Source organism: Anas platyrhynchos, chromosome 15 (genome assembly GCF_047663525.1).
Source record: "Anas platyrhynchos isolate ZD024472 breed Pekin duck chromosome 15, IASCAAS_PekinDuck_T2T, whole genome shotgun sequence".
NCBI classification, from domain to species: domain Eukaryota; kingdom Metazoa; phylum Chordata; class Aves; order Anseriformes; family Anatidae; genus Anas; species Anas platyrhynchos.
Genome location: NC_092601.1, coordinates 9,066,684 through 9,092,894, shown reverse-complemented (window position 1 = coordinate 9,092,894; position 26,211 = coordinate 9,066,684). Strand labels below are relative to the sequence as shown.

Genomic DNA, 26,211 nt, shown 5'->3' with positions numbered 1-26,211 from the left:
CAAACAATCTCTCCCTTACTGCTCGTAGGGGCTCATGAGCCTTTGTAATGTTTATTAGGCTGCAAGATTTGGAGACCTCTGGTCTAGATAGCTCTCTGACCGAGAAGGGGAATTTAGGCTCTTGTGGTAGTGTAGCCGGAGAAATTACAATAAATATTTGGGGAGATTTTTAGTGTTTGGCATTCATCAGGAATGGTTTAACAGAAGGAAATCTTCAGAGAAAAGGCTGGAAGTCCAGCTGAAATGACAAAGATGTGCCTGGGTTGGCATTGGCACATCTTCCCCACTTCAGGGATTAGAAGGAATTGTGTAACAGCCGCGTAATGGTCTGCAGAATTGGCTCATTTAAACTTCAGCTGCTTTTGTTTAGGAGATGGACCTAAAATCTGAAACTGGGTCAAAATCTTTTCGTGCTCTAGAACTAAATGTTCCACATGTTTTAGACTTCTGTTTGAACCCCTGTTCCACCAGCTCCCCATGGCTGACTTTCTGCCGGGTGGGTGGCCTTGGACTATTGGTGCTGCTCCCTTCAGAAAGCAGCATTGATCGGGATCAGAAAGATCTGGAGGGTCTGATTATCCCCAACCCATCCTTTTGTAGCAAATTCATTCTTCAGTAGTCAGAGTGAGAGACAAGGGCTTCTTTGAATTTCCCAGCTAGTATCAACTTTTACCTGAACAGAAGTCACTTCACTCCTCCCCTGCTGTTTGGATCACAAACCTGGTGTCCTGGTCCTCCTCATCACTGACAGAGACATCTCCTCTCTTAGATGCCTTTCAGGGGCTATATTCCCTGTCTGGTTTCTTACCATGTTTTCTGTGAAGTTCTATGTCAAGAGGTTTGTCCCTTTGCAGAAGTCTTCCTCAGCACTGGCATTCTTCCCGAAAATGAGGCCTGAGTCTTCCTGACCGGTGTCCTGGGAGCTGTCATGGCCCTGGATCTCCTCTTTTTGCAGTAATAAATAATAAAATCCCTAAAATGCTTTTACATACACCTGCTTTTCCATCAGTAAATGAGGATTCTTTTCCCTGATCTCAGGGGCAGCTGCCCCTGACAGGCACAGCCTCCTGGTCTTCTGGGGCTGGCTGCAGTCAAGGACATGTGCAGGTATTTCTTTGTCCCAACCAATTCCTTAACTTTTCCCAGAGAAAAAACCCTGGCGGGTATTAGGCAGGTTTTGCCAAGAACTAGTTGCTTGGGAACGCTGCTTTCTTGCTGCCGGAGAAGAAGCCTGATTAATTATTCTGATCCCGCACCTGGGCCAAGGTAGACTTCCAGTGCTGCAACTGAGAGGAGTTGTGGAGCTGAAGATCCAGAGGTCAAACACTGCGGTAAGAGAGCCTGGGCAGGCAATCCCCCAGGCAGGTAAGCAGCTGTGATCCTGCACGTGGAGGGCCTGTAAGTCACCAGCAGTGGAACTGATAAATTCATTTATTATTTGCTTAAAGCTGTGCGACAAACGCATGTCTTCAGCGTGCCAGACATCTGTTATTGTCTTGAGCAGAGAAGATGATGGCATTGAGCAGTTGCTGTGTTAGCAAGCGCTCACACGCAAAGCAGATGACTATCTATTTGCTCACTTATTCAAGGCGTGAATTGTGCATCGTGGATGTATACATAGTTCAGAAAGATCAGGCCTATAATAAGAACCACTGGCAAGTATTGTTCTCTTGCCCTGGATGTGACAAGGTACTGTCAGCAGAAGTTGAAGCCAAGCCTCTCTGCTGTCGCATCATGTCATGCAAGGGAGTCTCACAGCTGTAAACGCTGGGGCACAGGCTCAGACATTGATGTCACAAGCTCCTGCACGTTTTGTTTAATTCATCTGCGTTTTTCGCACACAGGTTCGGGGCCGGCTGCTTTCATCAACTTTGCGATCAAAATTTATGCCAAGGGTATTATGAATCACGTTGCAGGCTTGCTTGTAGTTTTGTGGGGGGGGTTAATAGCGATGTTAAAATATTGCTCCCTTACTATACAGGCGGAGCTGGCGGCGGTGGCTGCAGGCATGGTTGCCTAACATTTCCCATTATATAAAGCTTTGTTGTAGTTGCTCATATCTTTATCAGACTGGGTTGTTTGGTATTCTTCCACACTGAGATTCTGCCTAAGGCTGAATTATTTTGGCAAATTTCAGCAAAAACAGAGGGGGAGGAAATTACATTGTTTTGCTCATGTCAGAGTCTGACAATTTACTTTCCATTGATAACCTTCCAACTTTCCTGCTTTGAAGCAGGGGTGTATCATTTGGCAAGCAGATTGCTGGGGATGGGATTGGTGGTGGCAGTTTGAACGTACCTTTTGCTATCCATGTGAGAATCCACCCAAATTTGGCTAAACTGTAAGCTTCTGAAAATTGCACAAGTTCTGCCGTAGATGGTTACAGTTTGGCAGCCAGATTCTCTGAGAAGCACATTCACTCAGAGAATAGTGGCTCAGACTTCGGAGGCTGAAAACTGCAATTCCTGTTGCTTCTGCTCCTAATTTGGGAGTCCTGGCTGCTCATCCTTAGGTGAGCCAGCTCTCTTCTCTAATCCTCTAGAAAATGCACTCTGGGGAGAGAAAAAAAAAAAAAAAAAAAAAAGGCATTTGGGGCAAAGAAAGGGGAGGAGGTAAGGAGAGTGAGATCCTCCAGCAGCGAGCAGGTGATCCGGGGAGCTCCCAAGGAAGGAGGCTGCAGGGGGTGTTGAAACCAGGAGGGAGTTTTCTGATGCTCCCAGGAGCTTTCAGGTGCTGTAGCTAAGGGTTCAGCCTTAGCTCAACCCTGTTATGTAGGAGGGAAACACTGCTTACCTGGTATGCTTTGTCTGCATGCCTCTCACTTTGTCCGTATCATAAGGAGTTTTAACCTGTTAATCTCAGCCAATTTTGATAACAGGGTGGAAATATCTTGTGTGCAAATGAATTGCAGGGTAGAGGAGAGAAACCTTGTTTGCCTCTGAGGGCTGTGATCTTAACCGTATTACTGAACCCATAAAACTAACCAGGAGAGACATGCTGGGAATGCTCCTTGAAGACACAGATGCTGTAAGACTGATGGTGCTGTCACAGGGAATTTCATAGCTGTTTCTACTTTTGTAGCTACTTGTTGATGCTTGTGATCAGTGACTCTTTTTCTTTTGGTTTCTTGCTTAGTTCAGCGCATGGGATGGATAGTGGTGCTGGGGGAAGAAACAGAGAGCAGGTAGGAAGGAAGATGTACCAGGCATCTGCATTCCCTCTTGCCATCACTAAAAAGCAGAAAAAAGCAGAAGATACAAGCAGAAAAACCCAGGTGTTTCCCTGCTGGTTTCTGCCAGAGACATCCTGTAAGACACATCTCCCTAGGATCATCCCTGCAGCACATGCTGTAGTTTTTCTATGCTCAGCTTAAGACCCCAGCTCAGACGTGCTGAGCATGCACATGTAAGGCTGAAGTCTTACAAAAATGCTGATTATTAGGCCCAGAGCATTTCAAATTAAGCATCCAAATTCTGAGAAAATTTTGTCTATTTCAGCATTGCAGTTAGCTTTTAATACTTGAGGATAATAGCTTCTCCCTTCTCCAGACTAACATCACAGATATTAAATACAAGATTCACTTGTGAAAAGTACCATGGAGTAATCTCCAGCAGAGTGAATTATGCTGCACTCAGTATAAGATTTGGGTGATGTATGCTAGATAAATTACAAAGAGAGGGAAAAAGGAGGGTATCAGCCCATTTACCCTTGGCCAAGGGCAAGTTAAGTTCTGCAGAGGTAGTGCAGGATCAGTAATCGGTAGCATGATATGTGGGTACAAGAGCAGAAAACTTTTTTTTTTTTTTCAAAACTGTAGGTTGTTTTGCCCTGTTATCTTCAGGGGAAGGAGGCCTTTAAACTAATGAGGCATTTTTGTAATACCTGCTTGGGCAATGAAATCCTGCGTGAGTAGTATCACACGTACGCGTTTTGTAACAGCTGGACTATTTGTCACGCAGATGAGCTCCGGTGTTTCACAGCTCTCACATTCTGGGCCCTCCACAGAAAGCAGCCTTTTCTTTTCCTTCGTCCACAGAACTTCATTTCCAGCTAGGGCAGCTGAGACGACTTCAGCGCGTAGCAGTGGTTCAGACTGGTGGTGTTACTTGTGCCGCGTTGCTCTGGGCTCCGATTCCATTGAAGAGCAACGAACGGGAGCAGCAACACATCCCATCAACTGCAGGTGGTTTGGGGCAGCCATCCAAAATGCAGAACTGTACCAGGTCTTGGCACTGCAGCCCCCAAAACCTGGCTTTTGCAATGCATGTGTGTTCACTGCAGTGTCTGTGAAGGTATCAGTTAAAATTGAAACTTTTTTTTTTTGCGTTTGTGGCCATTGTAACATCTCTCCTCCATGCAGATTTTCTGCTGCCTGTCACGGCTGAGATCCAGCCACAGCCGTGTCATTATTCACAGCATTTAGTCTTTCCGAACCTTCCCATTTTCACTAATTATCACCGTGTCTTTGGAGCCTCCTTCCTCTCTTTAATTTGGCTGAGTGTCAGCAAATAGGTTGTACTCAGGAATTCTGGAGGAGGTAAAGAGAGATCGGAAGTTCATAGAGTTTGATCACCTAGCCTTGTGTCTTTAAGAAATAGAGGTTAAAAACAAAAAAAAAAAAAAAAACAAAAAAAAAACAGCTGGCTTTTATCTGGACAGTGGCTAGTTTATTTAGAACAAAAGCACATTGCTTGCATTGTCGCTTATTCCTCCTAAATGGAACTGTCAACTGGTTTTAATTGTATAAAGATACGTAGGAATGGAATGAGAGTTCAAACAGCTCTTTTACAGCACTTTAAATGGACATGGTACTTCATATATATCCCCACAATAATGCATACCAGATGAAAAGATACTGTGGAATTTGTGTAATAAAGGTAAAAGCTCATATATCTGCCTCTTCTAATGGACGAGAACCAAAACAGAAGAATTCTATAAGGCAAAAATAACAACAAACCCCAGCATAGTTCTTAAAGTGAAGTTTCACTTGCTGTAAAGTGCACCAAGAAAAAACAAACACAGGATTCTCTGAGCAGTGCTTTACCAGTGTGGTGGTTTTACTCGGGTGGGCAGCTGAGTTCCACCACGGCTGCTCTCTCACTCCCCCTCCTCAAAGGGAAAGGGGAGAAAATACGATGCAAAGGGCTCAGAGGTGGAGATAAGGATGGGGAGATGGCTCAGCAATTATCGTGACGGGCAAAACAGATGCAGAATAGGGAGATAGTAAGATTTATTGCCCATTGCTAACAAGCTAGAGAAGTGAGAAATAAAGGAAAGAAACCAAAAACACCTTCCCCCCATCCACCCTCTTCCACCTCCTCCCCCTGAGCGGTGCAGGGGAATGGGAGAACGGGGGCTGCTGCCAGTCTACAGTGCTTCGTCTCCACCATTCCTTCTTGGTCACTCTCTGCCCCTGCTCTTTCCCTTCCCTTCCTTCTTTAGCAGAAGATTCTTGCACCCTGAGCTATTTAATAATACCTCTGGAAATATTGTCATGTCCAGGAGCTGAGTGTGCCTAACAGGGTCCTTCTAGTTACGTTCAATGTATATGCAGTTAATCAGCATTGCTAATTGACATGTGCTTCAGATGCTGCCGATCTCGATCTTTCTTATTGCTGAATTCTTTGGTTTGCCAGTCAGCCACTGAATTTAGATCTCTTTGTGAAAGTACAGCTACAAGAAAGTAGAAACTGAGTCTTCTGACTTCAAAAATCGTTTTAAAATGTGACCTCCTGTGATCCTGATGCAGCAGTGGATGATTTGGGTTCCAGGTCTTGCTGGGGATGCAAAGTTAGGTGACTGTTGCAGAGTAGGACTGTGAATGATGGCTTGACTCTGCATCTAAAACAGTTGCACTAGTGTAAAAGGAAGATTCAGTAACACTCTCACAAGACTAACTTCCCTCTGTATTTTCTGGGGCACAGTAGCAAGTTATTTGCTGTTGATCTGCTAAATTCTTAAAAAAAGAAAAGTATGCATCAAAAAGGCAAGATCCTTTTTAACGGTCTCTGTCTCCCTTAGACCAGTTTCTGCATGTTTCATGCCTTCTGGTTGTCGCTATTGCAGTTCCCCCAGGGACCTGTCACTGCTGTCGCTCCGTGATGGACCTGGCCAAAAGCTCATATCCACCCAGCCGCTGCGTTACGTCTGCCAGGTCAGCGCAAGTGGAGAAGGGAACGTCAGATTACTGGCTCCCAGTAGAGACCAGGAGACTGAGTTTTGATTTATATGTTTACTCTGATGCTGACATCTCTTCAGAGCTGAGCAGTAAATGACAGAGGAAGTTTAAAAGCTTTTTTGCAGCTTGCCAGTATTCTGCTGTTGCTACAGCTTGCTGTTTGTTAATGCGATCCAACAAGTATCCTTTAACGACCCCATTTGGGGAATCGTGAGCCTCCAGAGAACTACTGGAGCAGCTGTTTCGTGGTGCTGTACTTCTGAGTCCTGCTCATCCGTCATGGTGGCGGTCAGCTGATGCGTACAACTCCTGCTGGTGCTAAAGCACTGCATGGAGGCAAAAGCCTCCTATGGAAGGCCTTCTTCCCTGCCCTGATCTAATGGTCTCTTGGCTTTAAACTTACCTGCGCTCCCTAATCTGAAGTGAAGTTAAATAAGCCTTTGCAGGAATCGCTAATGTGAAGGTATGAAACATCTTTGTGAAGGGTCTTGCGCTCTACTGAGCTGTTTTTTTATTTATGCTGCCAATATCTGATCCCACTTCTTGACCTCTAATATACACAGAGAGGTAAGATTAGGATGTTTCTAAACAGCTGAATCTCCCCTCTGGGAGACTTTAAAAAATTCGGACACTCAGCTATATCTCTGCCAGGTCTTGCCAACCCTCTATGTTTCTGGTGTTGTTACTAGCCGGGGATGCAGTTTGGTCACCTCAGAGGTTCTTGTTCAGCCGGTGGAATGCTTGGTTCCTTTCTTCAGGAGGTAAAACGCAAGTGAGTGACTGTGCTTGGAGGCAGACCTCTCTGCTTCATGGGCATTGGTGTGGCAGGCCTTATTCAGTGAAAAAAAGTTGGGTTTTGTGCAGGGTCATTACTAGGAGATCCGCAGTAGTCCTGTGCACCTCATCATCGGCAGGCCTCCGTCAAAGCTCTTGGGGCTCAAACCTTTTGAGGGGTTAGGTCACAGGCCTCATAGATGTTCAAAGTATGACATCAACCTGCTTCTTTTAACACCCAAATTTGCACTTTCATTAAAATACCAAGCTTGTGGGCAACATTGGTAATGATTATTGAGTTTCATTTGATAGTTCCGGTGAAGATTTAAGTGGAGCCAGTAAGTCTGTGGCTGTCCAGCTCAGCCCGTGTTAAGTGGCCCAGCAATACAAACAAGCAGTTTAATGTCAAAGTTTAACTAGTCTCTATCAAATGGAGCCGGCTTGATTTGCATATCTTGCCCTTTCATTTCAGCCATCAGCAGCGCTGCTGTTTTGATTTCAGTATCAGGAAATGTATCCCTGAAAGCAATATGGGGCACAGATTGCATTTCTGGATTTTATGCCCTCCGGAAAAGCTTCAGCAACATAAGGAAGAGCTGAGCTGGGACTGACTTGCCCTTTGAACCCAAAGGCTCTGTAATTCCCGCGTGGTCCCCAGATCTGTAGGCGCATACCTGCCCCGTCCCACACTGAAAGCTCGAGAGGCTCTGTGGGTGCCTAGGAGGGAAGGAGACTCGCTGCAGTCACCGGCCAAAGCTGGATGTTCTGTTCCCGTCCAAAAACTTACTCATCCTACAGGCCCTGGTTTTCAGTTAATGAGCTTGCAGAGAAATCTGCTCGTAATTTATCTTTTAAGCCCTTTCTTGTTGAGCAGAAATTTTGGCAAGGAGTAGCCGAGGCGCTGGAGAAGCCCCGGTTATGCCTGGTTATACCAGGCCTCCTCAGATCTTTCTTTGGAACGAGCCGGGAGGAGGAAATACTTTCCATTTCAGAGAAGCGTGGACAAACAATGTTGCTTCAGACAGGGAAGAAAAGCGGCAGACAGAATTATAGCACTGAATCCCGCTCGCCAAAAGCATGCTCTCTTCTTTATTCGGTCGTTCCTGGAACACACTGTTCTTATTGTATTCCTCCTGCCTGGGCCCTGACTCCGACTTGAGGCGCTGCCTCACCCAGCCCAGCGCGTGCTGCGCGCTGCTGCCGCCTGGCAGGGCCGACCCCGGCTGCCGTGCTGGTGGCTTTGGTGGTGCCGTCAGGGCCAGCACGTCCCACAGATGTACCCATAGATGTACCCTCTGCCTCGCGTGACACCGGGCCGACGCGTTTGCCGAAAACCTGGATCCCGTTAGGAAGGTTCCCGCTGCCTGGAAAACAAAGTACTCGCTCGCCTGGTTTAGTCATTAAGTAAATTTGTGGTTTGGTTGAGATGAAAAATAATGAAGAAAAGCTGTTGAAATCCCGGGATTAATTTGATAGTTTGCAGGCAGTGGTGTTTTAAAAGTGGAGTTGCTGCCTTCTTTAGGTTACGAGCAGAGCCAGGTACAAACCTGTGTTTCTTCGTTTCCCCGCGCCTCAGAGGCAGGCATTTGGAAGTAATTTGCCTCACGAAGGCCCTTGCTGAGCTCGCAGAGCAGGCGAGGGGGATGCTCTGGGGTGGAGCTGCACTGTGTGGGTGTCTGGAAATCCGGGAGACGCTTTCGGCTGCGTGTTTCATCTGCCAAGGAAGCATCCTCAGCTGCAGCCAGGCTGGGAAGAAGGGACGGGTGCTTGCTTGCTTGGCGTGGTGCAGAGGGCTTTGGATGGTTGGCAGTTCTGCTTTGCTAACGGGTTCACCTATCCACCTGGGGCCGAATTTTTCCCCAGTTCTCAGTTTAAACAGGTGGAAAGGAGGCTGCCTTATCATCCTGCATGCACGTGTCCAAGTCAGCAAGTCCTGTGGCCTCTGGGAAGCACATTTGCATGGTCAGAGCATGCCCTCACCCCCACTCATTTTGCATTTTGTTGTTTTTGTTGTTTTGTTTTTTTTTTTTCCTTTGGGCTGGTGCCCACCCAGGCTCTTGGGCAGCTGGAGCACATTGGGAGTGCGGATTCCTGCCCAGCTTCCATCCCCTGATGGGATCCCAAGCTCCTGTGCACACTGCAAGGCCCTGGGATTTGAAACCCTTTGTATTTATTTTAATGCAAAATGAGACCTCACAGTGCACTGGTGCTTCTGTCCCGATGTTTCCCCTCACGCCTGTCATCCTGGGCAGGCCCTCTGTGTTCTGGGGGTGTCAGGAGGGTTTGTTCCTCAGCTTCAAGTTCTGCTCACTGCCTTCAGGATCCAGTTTAATATCAGTCACAAACTTAGTTATGAAAACAACTTTTTTCTGGCAACATGTGTTGATGTTCACCACATCCTTGCATGAGCTGGATTCTTTCCAATAAAATATTAAAAATACGAATTCTCCTATGGGATATTGTCCAACACGCAATGGATAGAGGCAAGTGCGGCTTATGAGTGGGAGCAGTATGCCCTGGCTGTCCAGAATGCACACGGGAAACCTGTTGTGCCCTGGTTTTAGTAGCTGCTCAGGTCACTATAGAGCCTTTGGAATGACTGATGGACTCAGGCTGCTCCAAATAAGTAAGGCCCTTGTCAAATCACAATTAATGCAGGCAAAAATCCTGTGTACCTTATAGAGAATTTCCCTATTTAATGTCAACCTTTCATAATGGAAAAGAATTGATACTAATAATCTCATAATTTTCTTTAAAAAGCTACGTTATGATGTAAATTCAGGCTAACATGTTGCAATGAGTCTGAGCAGATACCTGTTATTGCTAGATACGGCACAAAATGTTCTGCTACTTTTCCTTTATTCCAGGAATACGATCCAAGCAGCCTGTTAATTGATGTGAGACATGGTGTTGTCCATGTTTTTTCTTTTGTTTTAATTAATTTCTTGTGCATTTCGCTATTAAGTAAATGAGCTTTTTAGTCTAATTCTAGGGAAGATTCGTGTTGTTTTTAGGAAGGATTTGACTTTATTGTGTGGCAAAAACAGTTTTACGGTGGATAACTACTGGATGGAATACATAATTACATTGGGGTAACAGAACGTACATAAGCTTGCCTCTGTCAGAAAGGAGCTGGGAGGGCTGACGCTGTAGAAACATGGTCAGATGAAATGTCGAGGGGCTTGTTCTTCAGTTTCCGTGGAGCACTGTAGTTGCACCACGTTGTCTGAAATCCTTTCTTAAGGTTAGGTTGGTGATAGGGCAGCACAACCAAAATATTTAGCCCATTTAGTCTTTATTTGCCTACTAAGCAAACCAATTCTTTCCTTTATTTCAGCCTCCTTCCTAGATTCTCACAAAATCTAAATCGTTTTTCTCCCCCACCCTGCTGTATCCTATGATCTAAATTACTGATTTCAATGACAGCATCTTCTGTACCTTAGTCTTGAGAATCATTATGTCCTTGGTAGATGCAAAGGAGTTAGAAACTGGAAACTTAGATTGTTAGATCTTGGGTTTAGGTTTTGTGGTTGTGCTTCAATGCTTAGCAATAATTACTGAAGCTACCCATGAAATAATCTCAGTGTGCTCCTAAAATGGAACCTAATGCCTTAGAAATAAAAAGGCGAAGAGCCCTTATCTGTACTTTTAGTTAAGTTTTTATTTATTTCCCTTTTTCCTCCGGCGTGGGAGGATGAGTAACCATGGAAGAAGATACAGATTTGCAAAGGCAAGGAGCGCTAAAGAGTGTCTTTTTTTTTTTAATCAGCTTTTAAAAGCCAGACTGTAATCATAAATTCCCTGATAGGTGGAGCACGCAGAAGTCGTCTTTAAGCCTACAAGTGACAGGCTGCTGTTGCTTTTCAAACTTCAGATTTCTTTTTTTTTTTTTTTTTTTTTTTTTTTGTATAAGACAGAACTTTGATCTGGTTTCTTTGTAATGCTCTACAGAGTGCTCGGGCTGCTGCGCTCGCAGGCTGCAGAGCTAGAAGTGAACTTTCTTGGTGAGAGCCATCTGGATACCTCAAAGAACAGATTAACATGTCCAGAATTGATGCCATCTTTGAAGAAGCTGCCCTTGCTTAGAACACATGTGATTAGCTTGACATTGGCAATGATGAAGTTCAGATGCACAGCAGTATCTGACTGCCTATGGTAATTGGGAAGAGTTTTGAGTGGAGGAATCCTGAGGATTTGCAATCAAATTATCAGCTAAATCCCCAGTTTTAACCTCCAGACTAGGCTTTGTGTCTTTAGTGCAGGTTAAATCCAGTCAAGAGTAAAGTTTTTAGTGTTGCATCTTCGTAGACATTTCATTCCTAGCTCCAAAACACACCAGTGATGGTCTGCTGGAGAACATTGGATGCTTTGGGGCATTTCTAACAGTTGTGTACCCAGTACAGTGCAAGCCTTGGTTGTGGCAGATGGTACCATGGATTGGAAACCACAGCTTTTCTCTTGAGTTGGTAGAGTAATGTAATTAAGTCAGACTTCTCTGTAGATACCATTCAAATCTTTTGTTTTAAAGGTGACCCTGCCACTCGGTCATTGTTGTCAGCACCTGCTATTTAAATATGCTTCAGCTCATACATCATAAGCTAACGAGTGCACCTTTTAATTTGATTGACTGGCTGTGATAACAGAATGTGGTATTGCATGAAGGATGTGACAGTCGCCCACTTGCTGGTAGGTGTAAATAAAGGAGGTAGGAGAGCTCTGTTTGAGTGTTTCTCGCCAGTCACAGACTCAATACGTGGTCAATATGTAAGTTTTGTGTTTTTTCTTCTTGGAGGGAAGTATGTCGCTTTTTTTAATGGACATGGGAAATGTTGACAGAAGGAGAGATCCTGAGTTTCTGCAGGGCATGGCTTTTGGGATCACAGAATCACAGAATTTCTAGGTTGGAAGAGACCTCAAGATCATCGAGTCCAACCTCTAACCTAACACAAACAGTCCCCACTAAACCATATCCCTAAGCTCTACATCTAAACGTTTTTTAAAGACTTCCAGGGATGGTGACTCCACCACTTCCCTGGGCAGCCTGTTCCATGTCCTTCCCTGGGACACAGCCCCGTCCCCGCTTCTCCTGCAGCTCAGAGCTTTCCAAGATAACTCATGAAGTTTGGATGATCATCAGCTGCCTTACTGCTCAAGTCATCTAGAAAATGGGATTTCTCCCATGTTTAAAAAAGAGCTCACCCAGCCTTTGAGGACCAAAGGCTCAGAATATGGCATGGGGTTAAGAATATCGTTGTTGGGAACTGTGTTGTGGGTATTTGGCTTTGCAAACAGGATGCTTGAATCTTTCTCCCGCTGGGGATGCTGAAGATGATGCAGTTCTTACCCAGAGCATGCCGGACCTACATTTTTCAAACAGAGCAAAGAGTAGCGTGTTTAGCAAAAAAAATGGGCACTTTGCATCTTTGATTTAAATTGAAATAGCTGTGAGCTTGGAATTGTGTAAAGGAGACTGGGAGACCAGAGCTGGAAGGGAAACAATGCCCACAGAGACTCACGATGCATGGAAAACTCCAGGTAATCTGCCTCTTCAGTCTTCCTGCCCTCGCCTCTATTCTCGCTGACATCAAAGCTCCAAGATCTGGTGGTGCTCACATTCAAAATTCTGTGTGCTGGTCTTGGTCTGAGTGAGTGCTTGAAGCGTTCACCATCAGGCTGGACGGGGCTTTGAGCAACCTGGTCTAGTGCGGGATGTCCCTGCCCATGGAGGGGGTGGGCTGGATGGTCTTTGAAGGTCCCTTCTCACCCAAGCCACTCTATGATTCTATTAGGTAAAGGGATACAGCCAAGAGAATATGTAAAATAAACTCTGAACAGGTAGAAGGAACCCTAAGGAGATGCTTACTGGTTTTCTGAAGCTGTTTTGGCCCCTGTCAGCATTAACGGAATTAACAAAGGTCAGTGGAGAGCTGTGTGAAAAGAAGAGGCGGCTGGACGAGCTGGGTCACTGTGGGCTTTATTAGAGTTGTTCCGTGTGTGGTTCCTCTGAGGGCTGAGCAACTGAGGGCTGCAGAAGAGAAGTGCTTCATTTCTGCAGTGTGTGAAACATTACCTGTTAATTTCTAAAAAAAATAATTGAATTTTTTGGTCCAAAGTGAGTTCCGGAAGTCTGCAGGAATCTTTTTGAAGTCTAACTAAACGCTCACCTTTCCTTTTATTGCCCTTATCAGCACATAGAGCTCGGTATGTGAAGTTTTTAGCTGACATTTCAAATCGCTCTGAGTGTGTCTGTATCCCTTTTAAAGCAGCCTCCCCTCCCAGATCAGAAGTGACCGGTTTTTTGTTAGCCTCCATGTTCCTTTAATGTTTTCCTGCTAATAGACGTTGAAAGCGATCTTCAGAGGCACAGCACAAAACATTCAAATGGTGATACGAGCCAGCTGAAGAGAGTTGTCAGGGAGAGAGAACATTAAGAGAAGGATTGAATACAGATGGATTCCTCAAAAGTAATGTAACCTGTTATGATTGCTTTGAAATCCTATACCCTTTCCATGTACTTATGCTTACTGAAAGTTTACATTTGCATTGATGTATTAGAGGCAGAGCTAACATGGAAGTAATCCCTGTTGTATACACGCTTAAGTGTGTAATTTTAGCTAAATACAACAGTTGTGACCAAACTCTTTCCTGTGTTCTCCGTGGAGAGCCCACGGCCCCGCTGGGTGCTGCAGGACAGCCCATATGTCCCGGCTGCTCCCAGGGGCGAGGGAGCTCCAGGCACCCCTCTGGTCACCGCTACCACGGGAATTCCTTCGACCATCTCAGATTCGGGCCCAATGAACTCTTAAAACACAAAGGCCGGTTCGTGGTCCTGATGCCTTGGCTTCTACAAAGCTCCCACTGTCTGCAGGGCCCAGCGCTGGGCTGGCACAGGCAGGGCGCTGGCTGGCGGTGCCTGGAGCTCAGCAGGGACCCGGTGTGCCTCCCAGTGCCCCAGCACAGTACGAAGCACTGCTCCCAAAAGGGAAGGTATAGGTTATAGCAATTAAAAAAACAAAACCACGGGGTTTGTGTACCGCTGATATCCCAGCAGAAAGCATTGCTGTAGCAGCAGGGCTGATCTGGGGAGGTGGGAGGTGTTTTCCTTCCCTTCAAAGTGATCAGTGGAAACAAAGGAGAAATTGATTGATGTGTGCGTTTTGTTTTGTATATCATAGAGCTTCCTTAACACAGTGCTGGAATAATCCATGCCACTTCCAGAGAGGCCTGGCAAAATGTCCACCAGAAGTTGGTGTTATATTTTAATTGGGTTGTCCAAAAAGCTTCCTTCTCTTTGCCCGCAGGGAAGGCCTGACCTATCCATCATTCGCAGCTCAATTTAAGAGGTTTTATCCGCCTCCATCACGCAACTGTCATATCGGATTTGACAGGAGGGTTGCACAGCACCGAGTTCATTTAATTTTCAGAACTGCCCATTATGTAAGGGGAGAGCTGGTGAATGGGTGGTGGTAAGGTTTTCACTTGTTATACTTTACTTTTTGGGGTGAACTTGTTCAAATTATTTCCTGTCTTTAATGTTTGCCCTGGAAATCTGTTTGGAAGTCTGATGGAAGTTAGAAATAAGGCTGCTTCAGTGCACATTTAAAGGGACAGAAAGTTTGCGTGCTCAGACGCATCCACGATGCCTGGCCATCCCAAGTTCAGGTTAGCATTCGGACCCAACCAACGCTATCCTGCACCAGCCTGGCAAAACCCCACAAGACTCCCCGTGCCTCAAACAGCAGTGGAAAACCTCAGGTGACTCCATTTTAGATGTTCTTTACACTACTCTGCAGCTACACTAAGCTCCGTCGTCCACAGAGAAATAGCTCGGAGATTTTGTTGTTCTGTGGCAAGCAAAGTACTAGTTTTCTCTCTGTGAGAATAGGAGGGTAATAGCCTCTGACTGACCACATAATGGGCCTAAAACAATACGTTTTTTCGTAGTGACCTGTGAACGTGGTGGTGTCCGTGACCCCTTGCATTACAAGGAAAATGGTTTGGTTCTGTTCCTAGGAGCAGAAGGGCAGGGTGAGCAGGAGCTGTGTGAGCAGTGTGCTAGCCAAAGGCTGTAGCCCTGTCTAAGTCACTTTTGAAATACTTTGGTAGTACTTCCATCCTTGTATCCCAAATTCCAGAGCATTAATAAGTCATTCTGAAAACCTCTACTTCGAATGAGTTGTCTGCTGTTCCCAGCTCGTGTCATGTTGTGGCTGGTGTGATAAGACCAGTAGGTGATAGCAAGGTGATGGTTGTGCTGTGTTCATACTCTGTAAAAAATACACCAAAACTGCCTGCTTTTTCCCTTGCTGGTGTCTTCCTCACCTTCACTCCGTACATGTTTTTCTGATGGTGTTTTTTTGTTGTTGCTGTTTGTTTTATCCTATCTAAAAGCAAACTCATCAGGGCAAGACTGTTTCTTGTTGCCTGTAGGACTTTGACCACTGCATAAAGGCTTTTCATGGCAAAACTAGGAAACGAAAGTTGTGTGATATGCCCTCCTTGGCAGGATTTGCTCAAGGTCCACTCTGAGCCACATCAACTAGGTGCCTGTTGCTGAGTCACTAAACAAAAGATCACGCAGATGAACTTAGTAATCTGAAATAAAACATCGCTGTGATGTTCAGAGCTGGCATCAGAGCTGGGAAAACCCAGGAATTTATAAACTGATGTCTGTCCCCTCTTCATGCAGGGGGGTAGGCAGGGAGAGTGGGGCATTAAATGATGCTTGTTGCTGTGCTGGTGTGAACATCTCAGCTTGTTCCTCTTCCTGGTGGATTTCAAAACACCTTGCAGTGACAAGATGCCCGTGTGGCGTGACTGAGCTGAGGTGCACTGGAGTTGGATGTGTACGAGAGATTGCATCTTGAATAACTGTCTGGAGGACAAGGCATGTGGGATTGTGTATAAAGTAGGCTCTGTAGATTCATGGACAGATTGGCCACGGGCAAGGCAGGTGCAATGAGATGGTCCCTGCTGGGGGAATTTGCAAGTGCTTGATGTACCCAAGTGTGACATTTGAAGTCAGCTTCAGGTTCAGCATTGTAAGCAACTGCCATTTCTTATTTACCTCCCTACCTTGGCAAACATGTTAGAGGGAAGTGAGGTGGGATGTAAAAGCAAGCATAGAATCGGTGGGCTGTGCTCACTGTTGGAAGACCAGAAAGAAGCCTGCCTTTACTAAGAAAGATACTGCAATAATCTAGATAATTGCTTTTATACGTCCTGCAGTGCTCACAAAGTGTCGATGCTGAGCAGTTAACCAGTGGACACAGTAAATCCCAATGTGAACTGGACTTCTGCCATAATAGTCTTGTTCTCTGTCTCTCTTCAACTCTGACAATATCATCTTTATGAATTCCCTTTTGCTTCCAGTCAAATCATTCATGGTTTTATCACTTAATAACTTAATAACTTTATAACTTAATATGAACACAGCTTATTCTGTAGTGTGTCACCAATGCTGGGGCTCAAAGACAGAGTCCTTCTGCGCAGTGATGCAGAGAACCCGGTGGAGTAGGGTCAAGATTGTGTCCTTTTAATTTGACATTTTCATTTTTCTTCCAGGCATGGGTCATGGAGAGAGCCTGTTAACCCTTACTATGTCAACACGGGATATGCTCTGGCCCCAGCCACCAGTGCCAACGACAGCGAGCAGCAGAGCATGTCCAGTGATGCAGACACAATGTCGCTGACAGACAGCAGCGTGTAAGTAACCTTAATCTGTTGTGGCAATAAATGGGAGAATGGTGGCCGTTTCTTTAGTGGGGGTGCTGATTTTGTGTTAGACTGAGGGTGGCATTGCAACAGGTGGTATTGGGCAGAATATCAGACTTCAACAAGGTCATGATCATTCTGGTTTTCTTGTCAAGCTGAGTTGTTTTGTCACTGTGCAGGCAATGCAGCCTTGCTGTTCTTGGGAATATTTGTGACATCAAATGATTTGAGTGAACTAAAATAAAAGATGTAGGAGTTCCGGCAGTGTTGCTTGCCAAGTGCAAATAGACATGAGCTCTCTTTGGATTCCTCTTCATCTTTGGGTTCCTCCTCGTCAGGATGAATCAGATGACAACCCCATCAAGACTTGTACCACTGCTCTTTTTCATGCCTTTTATCTCTTCAAAGTTCCCACTTGTTCCTGCAAACCACAGTATTTGGGTGGCTGATTACTGGAAAAAAAGGCAGCATGACGAGTTCTAGTAATTGTTTTGCTGGAATACAGCTCAGGAAGCTCCTCAGACTTCTTATCCAAAGCTAAGGCAGAACTCAACTGTAGTTGTATCTCTGCATTCAATTATCCTCTTTTTGTATAGTGAATCACAAGGAAAAGCTGGATTAGTACAGTACCTACAACTGGGGGGACTTGGGCTTACATCCACGTTCCTCACTGTAGAATTCCAGTGCTGCCTTAGTTGCTTTGGGCCTTGGGCCTGTCTGGAAACAGCTTTTCCTTCAAAGCACATTGTAATAGCAACTGCAAGGAAATACCAGATTCTTCCTTTGAGTATATGTAGTAGAAAGAGTAAGTAGATTGAGAAGCTTTTGAAGACAAAATATAATTTGACTAAATCTCTGTAGCTGAGCTATAGGATGACATTGAAGGTGTGCTCAAGAACCCCAGCACCTGGGAAACCATTCAGCCAGAGCTGGCAGAGGGTCCTGCAGAGCTGCCACCCTTCTGCAAGCACATGCCTGCATGGCTGTGCTGGATGAGCTGGGTGTGCTGCATGTGCTGAGGCGGCAGAATGGGTCTTGAAGACCGGGTAGGATCTTTTACGTCATCATTCCAGCCAGGCTGTGCTTTTGCTACCTGTTGGTTTGTTACCACAGGTTTGGAAGCTCTCTGCCTGTTCATACCACAGCAAGACAGTAAAGACTGGTACATTTGTTCTCGGCTAGTTCATCTAATCAGATGTTCTTGTGTGAGTACTTCACAACTGAAATGATCCCTGTGTGGCTTTAGTGGTTCAGAACTGCTTAAAAACTGAAACTGAGGAGTCTCCACATCATGGTTAGGCCCTGTATAGCTATGGGAGCGTCCTCCCTCTGCTGCAGGTTTAGCAGATACCTGCTGCCATGTCTTAACGTAAGCCAAGCCAATGCATCAGTCTTTTTAGCACTGAAGAAACTAAGAGAAACTTCAAGAAAGTAACCAAATGAGAATTCTAGGAATGCTTTCCCCAGTGGAGATAACTTACTGGGCAGAGTCTGCCTGCTGTGTCAGCTCTGTGTGGAAATGCATGCACCCTTAGGAATTTTCTTGTGTGATCATTTAAATAGATCATCCAACTTTTGGGATTTCTACATGTTCAAAACCATGTGCAACAGTAGGAGCTCAGAATGTGCAAACAAGTTGATCTTTCAGCTCACCCTGGCTGTGCTACAGTGACAACATCTGACTTGCCCGTTCATTTGATTCATTCATTCTTGACAGACATGCTGGTGAGGACAAGCTGAACTACACTAACTTATGCAGCCCTAAGGGCCTGTTCTCTCTATAGCATCCAACTTTATAGCTAATTATTAGATTGCTCAGTGATTAAAATAAAAATAAAGAAGAAACCTACAGCTTTCACACTGCAACTGTCCACCGTGCCTTGAAGTACTTTGGATTCAAACTGCTGTCACAGGACAATAGCGCGTACTTGGCACAGCACTGAGCTTCAAAAAGATCCGTGGTGGTGTCTCAGAGGTGTATCTGTGTCTACCTGCACTGACGTTGTGAGGTCATTGGTAGGGTGTTGCCAGCACAACTCTGCGTGGTTTGGACTTAAAGGTTGGCCCTGCTTTGTGTGCAGGGCTGACCAAAGACCTCCAGAGGTCCTTCCCAACCAAAATTACTCTTTGCTCAGGGTTGGGGCCATTTCTTATTTGCAGAACTAGGCTTTCTAGGGAGCAACTGCTCTCATCTCACTGCCAGACACATAACACAAAACTTCATAAAGGTACCTAGGAATCCAGGCCATCTGTATTCCATTATCCACCTGCAAAAGTGTAGTGATGTAGAGAGTGAGGACAATGCACTTGCCATATGCTTCAGGAATAAAGCAGCATCTGCCATTCCCCTTTGTGAAGAAATTGCCAAAATTTTGACATCTGTAACACAAACACATGAAAATCCTGATAGTTCTGGCTCTGGGGAGCCAACAACTCTAAGTTAGCCTAAGAGATTCATCACAAAAGTGGAGTTCAAAGTGTGAGGCCATTCATCTGTGCACTGCTAATGACAGTACTTTACAGCCAGACTTTTGATTCCCTAAAAGGGGATCAGTTTTACACCAGGCCTTTCTGCTGATACTCGGGATGACGCAGAAATTTTGGCTGACAACTTTTCTAGAGTCACTATTTGGCATTCCATCCTGTCAATACGTTTCCCTTAATAAACATCACAAAAAGCAGGGTGGATACTAGCCTGTCTCCTGATGGGACAACTGTCGATGAAAGAATTGCCTCTGTAAATTCAGAATATTCTTACGCTGAAGTAGAAGCTACCACCACATAATAACCACCGCTTCTAGGTTAGGGCTGGTGACCACTGTACTTTTATGCAACTTGTACTGATAAGCTCCTTCCAAATCTTTTCCTGCTTTTTCTAGTTACTGCCCTCATGACAGAGCAGTGCATCTCACCTGTGAGATACCGTCCTTAAAGATGATATGCAAAGGAATTAAAAATGGGCTGAGACTTTGTTGTGCTGCTTTGACTGCTTCTCTGTGATGAAAAAAAGGATTTGGGAGAAAGTATTCAATGTTTGGTCTGTTTTTTAGTAGTTCAAATGTGAACTGTCTTTCTGTAGAGCAGGAAGCCTTTGATTCTTTAAGTAAAGGATGACAGTTTTACGGAATTAGGAGACCATTTATTAACAGCAGTGCTGTAAACACAAAGCCCTCCAGGAGGCTCGTTTAGTCTCAGTGTGAATGTTGGGAGCTGTCACACCTTGTTCAAGAAACTTTCCAGCCTGAGTCATAAATGTCATCAATGGGTGCGCACCAAAACACAACGGTTCATCCAGTTCATCCTTCAGTTCATCCAGTGAGCCAGTGAATCCGCAAAGTGGCTGCAGACTCTCAGGAGAGCAGGTCACCTGCCTGCCCAGGCAGTGCCAGTGTGCATACTGCTGGATAACCATGAAGGGACCTCAAGGGACCCTTCCCCTCTCAGTGCTCGTGCAGCAGATCTGTCACCAGGCCTTCGCTTGCGCTCTGTGCCAAGAGCATGAAGGTCATGACTCGTGCTTGTGCGCTTGAGATCCCTCAGACAGCAGCATGAGGGATCTGGCAGATGTGAGGTGGAACTCACAGCACTGGAACTGAAAGCCCTGGTGGATGAGGAGACCTCTGTATCTGCTGCGGTGGCTCTAAGCAAGCCAGAAGCAGGCTTGCTGCTGGCTCTGTGGAGGCACGGAGATGTTTAGGAGTGGTTCTCGAGTCCACTCACTGGCACTAGCTCCTCACACCATACCCGTGTTGCAAAATGGAGGATGCAGGTCAAAGTACCACAGGAGGTACTACAGAAAACTGTAGAGGACTGCTAATTTAAGGAGTCAGTGCAATACAAATCCAGCTGCCTTGTCACATACTTCTGTAATTCTTCAGAATCATCAGGTCATACGGAGGAGTATTCTGAAGCCAGCAGGGGTCATATAACTCTGTTATCAGAAGAAACAGATGTAAGAACTCTTCAAAATTAATAAGCTTTTAGTGATTCCTTTTCCACTGGTCCATTGGCCTCATGGGGTTGCACGAATAGTTATACCTGCTTGAAGTTGTGATCATTTACACCCAAGTTCCTCAACCCCCTAATTTCTATTTCAGTAGCCATATTGTCTTTCTTTCTCAGACAGAATTATTTTTGTTTCACCGTCCTGTGCCTTCTTTATTATTGGCTCCTTTTTCCTTTAGGCATTTTATCCCTTCTGTGCCCACCGTAGGCTGCTTCTAGGACTTTAATTATTGCTGATATATGTACTGCCTTCTGCTAATACCTAGCCCAATCTCAGCAGTTCCTTTTAAGTAAGTCTCAAAATCATGGGAGTATGTATACCTGTGATCTTTCTTTTTGTGCATCTAAAACTGACTGCATGCAGATTCATCCCCCAATTAGGATTCTGGACATACAGCCTTGACCTTTGGCTTACAAAAACTGTGTCTGCATTAAATACTTGCTCTTCTTTACCAAATTTTGTTACAGTTTTACATGATATTGCTGAACCTATCTGCCTCCTGACTTTCAAAGGAATTTTTGCAGAATTGCTTAAGGCAGCAGAAATGAAGAACAACCAGACGACGTCAGAGCAGGGACTCCTGCTGCTTGACAAGACTTGCATGTCTTGGTGCTTGTGCTTTGAATTTAGGCCTCCTCTAAGGAAAATGGCAACAAAAGCCTCATTTGGTGATGAGCAAGGTTTTTGTCTACGTATGCTGTTTACATACACAAGTCAAGCTCCATAATGAAGAAATCCAGCTTCTGCTCAGAGACAGTGCATGAAAGGTTTGGGATCCCAAGGTGGAAACCTCTGTGACCCTATGTCAGAGGAGCCTGTGTCTGGGCTATGAGGATGCAGACACAGGCTGATTGAGGAGAGCCCCAGCCCTCTAACAGTAAACCGAAGAAAGCGTGCCGGTGCACAAAGAGCACGGCTTGATGTCAGGCATGGCCTGCCACTGGTAGCCAGCTCCAGCTGGGGGAGAAGGCAAATCAGCGCCACACACTGCGCAGTTGCTTGTTCTTTGATGTACTGCATTTGTCGCCAGCTCCCTTCCAAGCTTTGATATTCTACCGATCGTGGCAAAAGAGGTTTTGGAAGTGTAATTTCCCCACAGGCTTCGTGCACAGCCCAGCTACAGAAAACCACTAGCAGAAGCCTGTATGATATTCTTGCCATCTGGCCCTCTGAGCTAGGTCAAACAGACAGAGACAGGATTTTCAAAAGTGCCCAGCGCACGTATGTGCTTTTAAAAGTCATTTCCGTGGTACCCAATACAAGCACGCTTGCCTTAAAGATGAATTTTCAACAGGATGTCATTGCTAGCACAAGTAAATATTGTAATGCGTTCAGTTTATGTAATGAATATATTATCAGCCTCTGTTGTTGGAGGAGTTTTTATTTTAAGTAGCTTAAAAAACATTGCTCTTAAATACCTAGGCTCTGCTGATTGTTTTTCAGTCTTCCTGTGCCATACAAATTCCTCTGCCTGTGTAGGCAAACCAGCTTTGGTCCTCTGCCGAAAACTGTTTTTATAACGGGAGCAGCAGCTGTGTTGTTTTAGCTGTTTCGTGTGGAGGTGCAGCCTGGAGAGGACCCGGTGCCATGCTCCTTGCAAGCACTAGCCCAGCTGCTGTGCATGGCCACCAGGGCAGCAGAGTCACTTGCCTGCTGGGGGCTGCCAGCCCGGCCTCAGGCACATGGCAGCACTCACAGATGCCACTACACGGTCTGTGGTTCCTCTCTTGGATAACCCCTGGTGTCAGCAGCGCCTTTCCTAAGGGGAGGAGGCAGCCGCTGGGCAGGAGGGCTTGTCACAGAAGAGATACTGGAGGGAAATGAAGGCAGATCTAGGTACAAAGGCACCAGGCAGAGGCTGAAACACATTAAATCGCCCCGTGATGTTCCAGTTCCAGTACAGAAATGCCTTAGGTCAGCATGGTTCTGCTCTTTATTTCTGCAAGAGCTTACAACAGTGAATGAGAGGTCGTGTCTCTTAGCCCAGCATTGTGCTACAGCTAAATGAATAATAACTGTGCTCCTCTCACTGGGTCTCATCACCTCATACTCTTTCTGCTGGGTCTCATCGCGTGTCCTGACTGCCCTCGGCTGGATATGGGCTTTGCCTTCCCGGGCACCGGTGGCATGGCTCAGCCAGGGTCCTCAGCATGGTGCCCCGGGGTCCCTTCCGCCCCAAATCAAGTCAGAGCACCCAGAGCACAGGTGGTTGTGTCCCAGAGTGAAATGGTGTAGAATAGTGGTTGCTGCTCCCCAAAATCTTGCAGAGGAAATATTCCTCAGATGACTGGCCTTTGGCCAAAATGCCTGGCCATTTCCCTTCGTGCTTCTTGATGTGAGAAAGGTCTCTCGGTGACAGTGGAGCTTTGCTAAGAGTAATCGGTAGAAAATATTGGCTTCTCTGCCGATTTGTTTCCTGTCTTTCCCATGGTCAGTGGTCCTGAATGACTTTGAGTTCTGCTCTATTTAAACAAGTTAAACAGCTTTTTAATTTAAAAGATCCCAGATGATGATTTTCCAACTTGTTAGGCTTAATGGTTAGATTTGGAGGCTTTCTCTGGAGGAGCAAAGAAGGCGCCTGGTGGTAGCATCTGACTGCCAGGCAGCAGCAGACCCTCTGTGCCCGTCGGGGGCTCCTGCAGGTGGGTTTGGGGGGCAGAGGAGGGAAAGCCACCACATTGCGAGAACAAACCAACTGCACTCTCGCTAAATAAATGAGAGAAATACCCATGTTTCCCCACCGCATTTTAGCACGAAACTTTCTGGTGCGAAAGAAAATCACATGATGAAACAAGTAAAAACAGTTTGGAAAGTTTTACTTTAAAAGGAGATGTGCTCTAAAAAAAAGTTTATATATATATATATATATATATATATATATTATTTCTCTATCTATTGAAAATATCTCAAAGCAAGCTACCTGACAAAAGGAAAACAAAAGTATGGTATTGGTTTTCCTTGCTTTTCCCCCATCTATTGAATAAGGTTTTGTTGGGATAAAATTAAAGTGCTTATCTTTGAATTTGCTTCCTCTGGTTGAGTTGGCACAGTACATTGAACGAAGGAATGTTCCAAGTTCAGAGGTGGCATTGGGGAATCTAGTTAAAATGACATCAAAGGCAGCACAGCAGGGCTGAACATGTGTTTGAAGCCGGATAGATTAGAGGCCATTATCAGCCTTTCGCTACTGTGCTCTGAACAAAAGTCGCTCTTTCCGCTGGGACTGCTGCTGTGGAGAATAAAAAAAAAAAAAAAAAGAAAAAAAAAAAAGGAAAGGAAGAAAGAAAGAAAGAAAAATTGCACCTTCTAGTATAATGCTGCTTTTCCCGTGAACGTCCATGCGGCCACAACGCTGAAGTTGTGTTCCAGTGCCCGGGTTTTGTGTGGCAGTTAAGCTGATCTCTTGTTTATTGATTCTGCCCGGCAATGGCTAAAATCATTCCCCAGCAAAGGCAGAGCCAGTAAAAATCGTCAGTGCTTTTGTTCCCATCCATTCTGGAAAAAAACTGTGTCTTGATACGATGAAACTGTTTAACCACCGTGACTCTACGTTATTTTTCAAATGGAGGTTCATCATTAAAGAAAATGAAGCTTTCTAATGAAAGCTATCGTGATCGCCTGTTGTTATAGCAACACTCTGCAAAATTGCTCTGCTCTTGTAAAGTGTCATTGACTGGGCGCAGCGGAGGTGATGCTCCGAGCCATGCTCTGCCTCCTCCTGCATTACCTGCAGCCGGTAGCCAGAGCTGTAATTAGCCAGACTAATTCTCTGTTTTGTCATTTGTCTTCCTACAAAAAACCACTTGTCATTAATCATGGTTTTTATTTTTTTTTTAATGCGTTTAATTTTGAATGCCAGGGTTACTGAATGAAATTGCAGTTGTATGGTGCAGTTTGGTCACAGGAGTAAATTCGTGGCAATTCTGTATGGAGCCTCGTTTCCAAAGAGCAGCTGGGGCAGCAGGTGCCACAGACACGGACGGGGCTCCTGTTTGGGAAAGAGAGCTGATGGTGACAGTCCTTGCCCAGGCTTGTGCTTGTAACTCTGGAGGTTTTCAGGCAAAAAAATACAGTAAATTTTGTTTTCCTTGCCAAACATCACGTAGACTTTGAAAATCTGCTCATGCGAGCTCATTAAACTGTTTTGCTTATGTTCTCAAGAAGCAGCTGTGCTTAGCAGTTGAGGGGGGTAGGAGCTTACCTAAAAGCTGAATGTACTTACAGTTGGCTTGTGCAAACATCTTGTCCTGTAAGATGCACTTTGGCTGAATTGGTCGCCAAGATGTGTAGGGTAGCGACTGGAAGAAGGCAACATATGTGCATGGAACTTATTTCATATTTGTGACAAACTAAACCACTCCATTCATTTCCACGCACTTCCATGACATCGCCATTACTGAGTAAGCAGAACCTGTAAATTAAAAGAGGAAATTTCCAAATTGCCAAGCGCTAGGAGGGCATTTGTTTTTGCACTAGTTGATTTTTCTCAAAATAACCCAGTTTCACTAGGACATGAGCCCATTTCCTTATCTCATAACTGAGCTCCACTTCAACTGCATTCTTCTCATCCTGTGATGGTTTCAGTGGTGAAAACAAAACGTGGTTCCTTCCTTTTCCTGAAGCTATACCCGGTCAGTGATGCTCTGCTGCCGGCAGCAGATTATTTCACCCAATAACTTCAGTATCAAGTCCATAATTTCTAACTGAGCTAAAGATCATCTTAAGAGCCATGAAGTCAACCCTTTGCTTTGATAAGCCATTTGAGAAGTTACCATGTTCTTTTCAAAACATACACCTTGTTCCCTGACCAAGTTCCCCTCGCTGAGCTCCCACTCCTCCTCCTCCTCCCCCCGTTCCTAGCCTGCCCTGTGGTTTACTGTGTACATTGCCGTCTCTTTTATAGAAAGCAACCAACTATAAAAGGTACCAGGATGCAGTCCAAGTCCTTCTCCCTGGCCTCTACCTTGGGCAACAGCTGGGGGAGTCCTGCCTCACTCAGCTCCCAGCAGATGCTGTGTAAGTGCCCCTGGTAGGGAGCTCCAGGGACCTGGAGGAGCACCGTTCCCCACGTCGTTCCTCTTGCTCTGTTGCACTCGCCCTGGGCATGTGAAGCCTTTCTCAGACTCTTAAGAGGTTTCCTTCCTGCCGTTCTGTGGCAACAGGGCTTCAATGAATGTTGTGTGATGGAGACCACCTAACGAAAGGCACTAAAGCAGGGCGTGTTGTTGCTTTATTCTGGCAGAGATGGGATCCCACCGTACAGACTCCGGAAGCAGCATCGCAGAGAGATGCAGGAAAGTGCCAAAGCAAATGGACGCGTGCCACTACCTCACATTCCTGTAAGTAGCAGTATCTCCTTCTGCAAAGGTAAACATGCGAAGTGCGTGAGATCTCTAGCACGAGTTTGCTCTGCTTGCTCAAGTTTAACCTCCTTTAGCACTGCATTCATCTGGGGATGGGAATCCACTGTGCTGAGAAAGGGCATGCAAGAGGAGGAAAGCTTGGTAGTCCTCTGCCAGCCTCATCACCCAGGGGTACC

At 45.5% G+C, this 26,211-nt stretch overlaps 1 protein-coding gene across 3 annotated transcripts in view; it reads left to right on the top strand.

The window, feature by feature from the left end:
• Nucleotides 1–26,211, top strand: part of AXIN1 (axin 1) — a 77,263-nt gene that overhangs the window by 24,762 nt on the left and 26,290 nt on the right. For all 3 annotated transcript variants that reach the window (XM_038186939.2, XM_027468898.3, XM_027468901.3), the window contains exons 3-4: nucleotides 16,517–16,657; nucleotides 25,915–26,011. In XM_038186939.2, the coding sequence (XP_038042867.1) occupies nucleotides 16,517–16,657; nucleotides 25,915–26,011 (238 nt within the window). The remainder of the gene's footprint in view (nucleotides 1–16,516; nucleotides 16,658–25,914; nucleotides 26,012–26,211) is intronic.